The 3,102-nt window shown below is 53.8% G+C and overlaps 1 protein-coding gene across 1 annotated transcript; it reads left to right on the top strand.

Moving 5' to 3' along the window:
* Positions 1-3: 3 nt before the first annotated feature.
* Positions 4-1,223, top strand: HOXB1 (homeobox B1; the record flags this gene model as incomplete). The annotated part of the gene is made up of 2 exons (XM_010073621.1): positions 4-178; positions 898-1,223. Coding segments are annotated over 2 exons (501 nt in total), but the record flags the coding sequence as incomplete, so codon positions are not given.
* Positions 1,224-3,102: the final 1,879 nt, after the last annotated feature.

Below are 3,102 nucleotides of genomic sequence, written 5' to 3' on the forward strand. Positions count from 1 at the left end.
CAGTACCAGCAACAACACCTTTACGGGCAGGAGCAACCCAGCTACTTGCCCGGTGTTTATAGCAATCTTTCGCCTTCATTAAACGAGGACAAAGAACCTACGTGCCCCTCCGAGCCGTGCCCCGGCGCCACGCAGACCTTCGACTGGATGAAAGTGAAGAGGAACCCCCCCAAGACAGGTGAGTTTGGGGAACGCAGAGCTGGGTAAGGATGGTCCCCAGCCAGGGGAGGAGGGAGGTGGGGGGCATCTCCCCAGCCCTGCAAGGAAAGGTTGCCTTCCCCGGGCTTTGTACCCAAGGTAATTGGCTCATCTTCCAGGGGAACACGGATTTTTTTTTTTTTTTTTTTTAACACCAGCTCAGCACTGAGGAAAATCCAGCTAGAGATTTTCCAGACACATCTGATGGAGGGTCCCTGAGCTCAGTTTCCCGCAGGCCCAATGCGATTTAAGCCCAACTCGGAAAAGGAAATGCTCCGGGCTTCCTGCTTCTTCCACAGTCGTGGCTTCCATCTCCCCTATTGTTCAGCTTCCTTCTCCACAATCTTCCTTAAACCACTATCTTCCCTCCTCCTCTCCCCCATCATCTCCTCCCCATCACCCTCCCACGCACGTTCAAGTTTCATGGCAGTTTTTAGGGAACTGGGGTGAATGGTTGCAAAGGAAGGGGGGCAGCTCTCCCGAGCCCGGGGTGGTCTGTCCCTCCAGGTTGTCCCCCTGGGCTGGGGAGCCAGGGATAACCGCAAACCCGAGGGAGGGGGCACAAAGCTCCGGGTTGTGGAGGGACCAAATGCCCGGGAGAGGAGGGGAGGGGGGGAAAGCCCTCACCCGCAGCCCCACGGCTCCAGCGAGGGTGGTGCTGTGGCTGCTCCTGCCCTGTTGGTGTTTGTTCGTTAACAGCTAAAGTGTCGGAGTACGGACTGCTGGGCCAGCCCAACACCATCCGCACCAACTTCACCACCAAGCAGCTGACGGAGCTGGAGAAGGAGTTTCACTTCAACAAATACCTCACCCGGGCCCGGAGGGTGGAGATCGCCGCTACCCTGGAGCTCAACGAAACCCAGGTCAAGATCTGGTTCCAGAACAGGCGAATGAAACAGAAAAAAAGGGAAAAGGAAGGTCTTGCCCCTGCTGCTGCCTCCAGGTCTGCGAAGGGAACAAGTGAAGCCTCGGATCAGTCCAACTGCACCTCACCTGAGGCCTCCCCCAGCTCCGTGTCCTCCTGAAACGCGTCCCAGCAGGGGCACAGAGATCAGCCCTCGAGGGGCAGCTGCTCCCTGCAGACCCCAGCAGGCACGCACGCAGGAACACGCACCTCCCATGCACAGCTCCGTCTGCACACACGCGTGGAAGCAAGGCCACGCTTCCCTCCGAGCAGTCCCTTTGGTTCCAGCTGTCTCCACGCGTGTGATACCAGTTCTCCCGTTTGCATTTATCTCTTAATTTATAGACCCTCTGTAAAACACTGGACTCCAAAGGAGCAGCCGTGTCCTCGTATATCCTTAGCAATAGACGTTTGTCTCAGGGACGTTTCTCCCTCTCCCCTCTCCCTCCACTACAGGAACTGCACTTTCAACCACAAAAACGTTAAAACGAATTTAGTTTTATCCCGTTTTAAAAATGTGCACAACGACTTTTGCCTGCCCGTATCCTATGTTTGATGTAGTTTTCTTCCCCGAGAGATTGTAAAAAAAAATTTCGATATTTTTTATTTCCCTTTTTTTTACTGTATGTATATCTTGGAATGAGATCTGAGGGACCCAAGATGCTAGAGCCCTCTGCAAAGACCCAAACACCAAGCAAAAAATACAACTCCTCTGCTACCATTTTGCACTATTACTGCTTTACAGGGTTTTCTACACGCTCTGCGACTGTGACTGTCAGTGCTCCTGGGGTGGGAGGGCTGTGCTATCAGAGAAAACGAGATGAGGCGCAGGCTGACCTCGGGGTTCTTTGGGCAATGGTCACTGTCGTAGGAGGTGTGAAGGTGGAAGGGAACAAGACTGCGGGGGGGCCGCGGGGCTTGGTTCCCCCAGGCACTGATGCACTGGCTGCTATTTATTGTACCTCTCGATAGCCTGAAGTCTTGGAGCGAAGTAGCACAGTTCTTTCTACCCCCACCCTCTTAGGCTTATCAGAGTCCGATAAAACTATTATTTAACCGTGGCTAAGTTGTTTCCCTTCCCCACGAGAAACTTTAGGGTAGGAAGAACTGAAAACCGTGACAACTTTTGTTAAAGATTGTTTTAAAAGGAAAACCGTAATCGAGAAAAACTATCGGTTTCTTAATCGGAATCTCCCATTTCCCCTCCACTCCCTTCCCCGTGTTCTGTATCTCGAAATTAAACTACCTCAGTCTAATAAAGTTTACTTTTTCCACATGCAAGTCCTCTCGACTTTAAGCGAAATGGAAATCTCTCCCGTCCAGGGAAATGCGCAACACGGGGCGGGGGGAGCCCGGGCTCGGAGGGAGGAGGAGGAAGGAAAAGGACTCCGGTAGCTGCCAAAGCTCCCGAACAAAACTCCCGATCCTGCTTCCTGTGGTACCCTGTGACCCCCCCCTCCCCTTGGCATCGGCAGCGACAGGATCGAGGTTCGGGCCGGGCGCCCGCCTCCGTTTCGGGGGCGTTCAAAGCAAGTTGCCCAGATGGGACCGGACAGGAACGCTGCGCTCCTCACGTCGAGTTTTTTTTACGGTGCAACGAGGCCTGAGGAGAGCAGAAAATCATCATCATCCTCAGTGTAAGCACCCCGGCAGGGAAGCGGATCTGCATTACTGAAGCTGCAGCATTAACTGCAACTAATTTAGAGACCGGGGTGGGGGCAAAGCCATTTGATCCAATTCAAAACCAAAAATGAGTGTCAATTTGGTTTCCTCCCTTCAGCTTCTCAAGGCAAACCCTCAAAGTGTGTTTTCCCCAGTATAAGTAACACACGATCAGTTCTCGGGGGGATGGAGCCCCCGGCGCGGCGGGGCAGAGCCGTCCTGGGGCCGGGCGGGGAGGGAGGAGGCAACGGGCCCGGGTATAGCTCTGACCTTTTTACCTCGAAACGCCTCTGGGATTTCTAAACAAGTAAACAGAGGGGCTGCCAGGAGAAACTATT

The sequence above is a fragment of the Pterocles gutturalis genome, unplaced genomic scaffold (assembly GCF_000699245.1).
Source record: "Pterocles gutturalis isolate BGI_N339 unplaced genomic scaffold, ASM69924v1 scaffold27352, whole genome shotgun sequence".
Lineage (NCBI taxonomy): Eukaryota > Metazoa > Chordata > Aves > Pterocliformes > Pteroclidae > Pterocles > Pterocles gutturalis.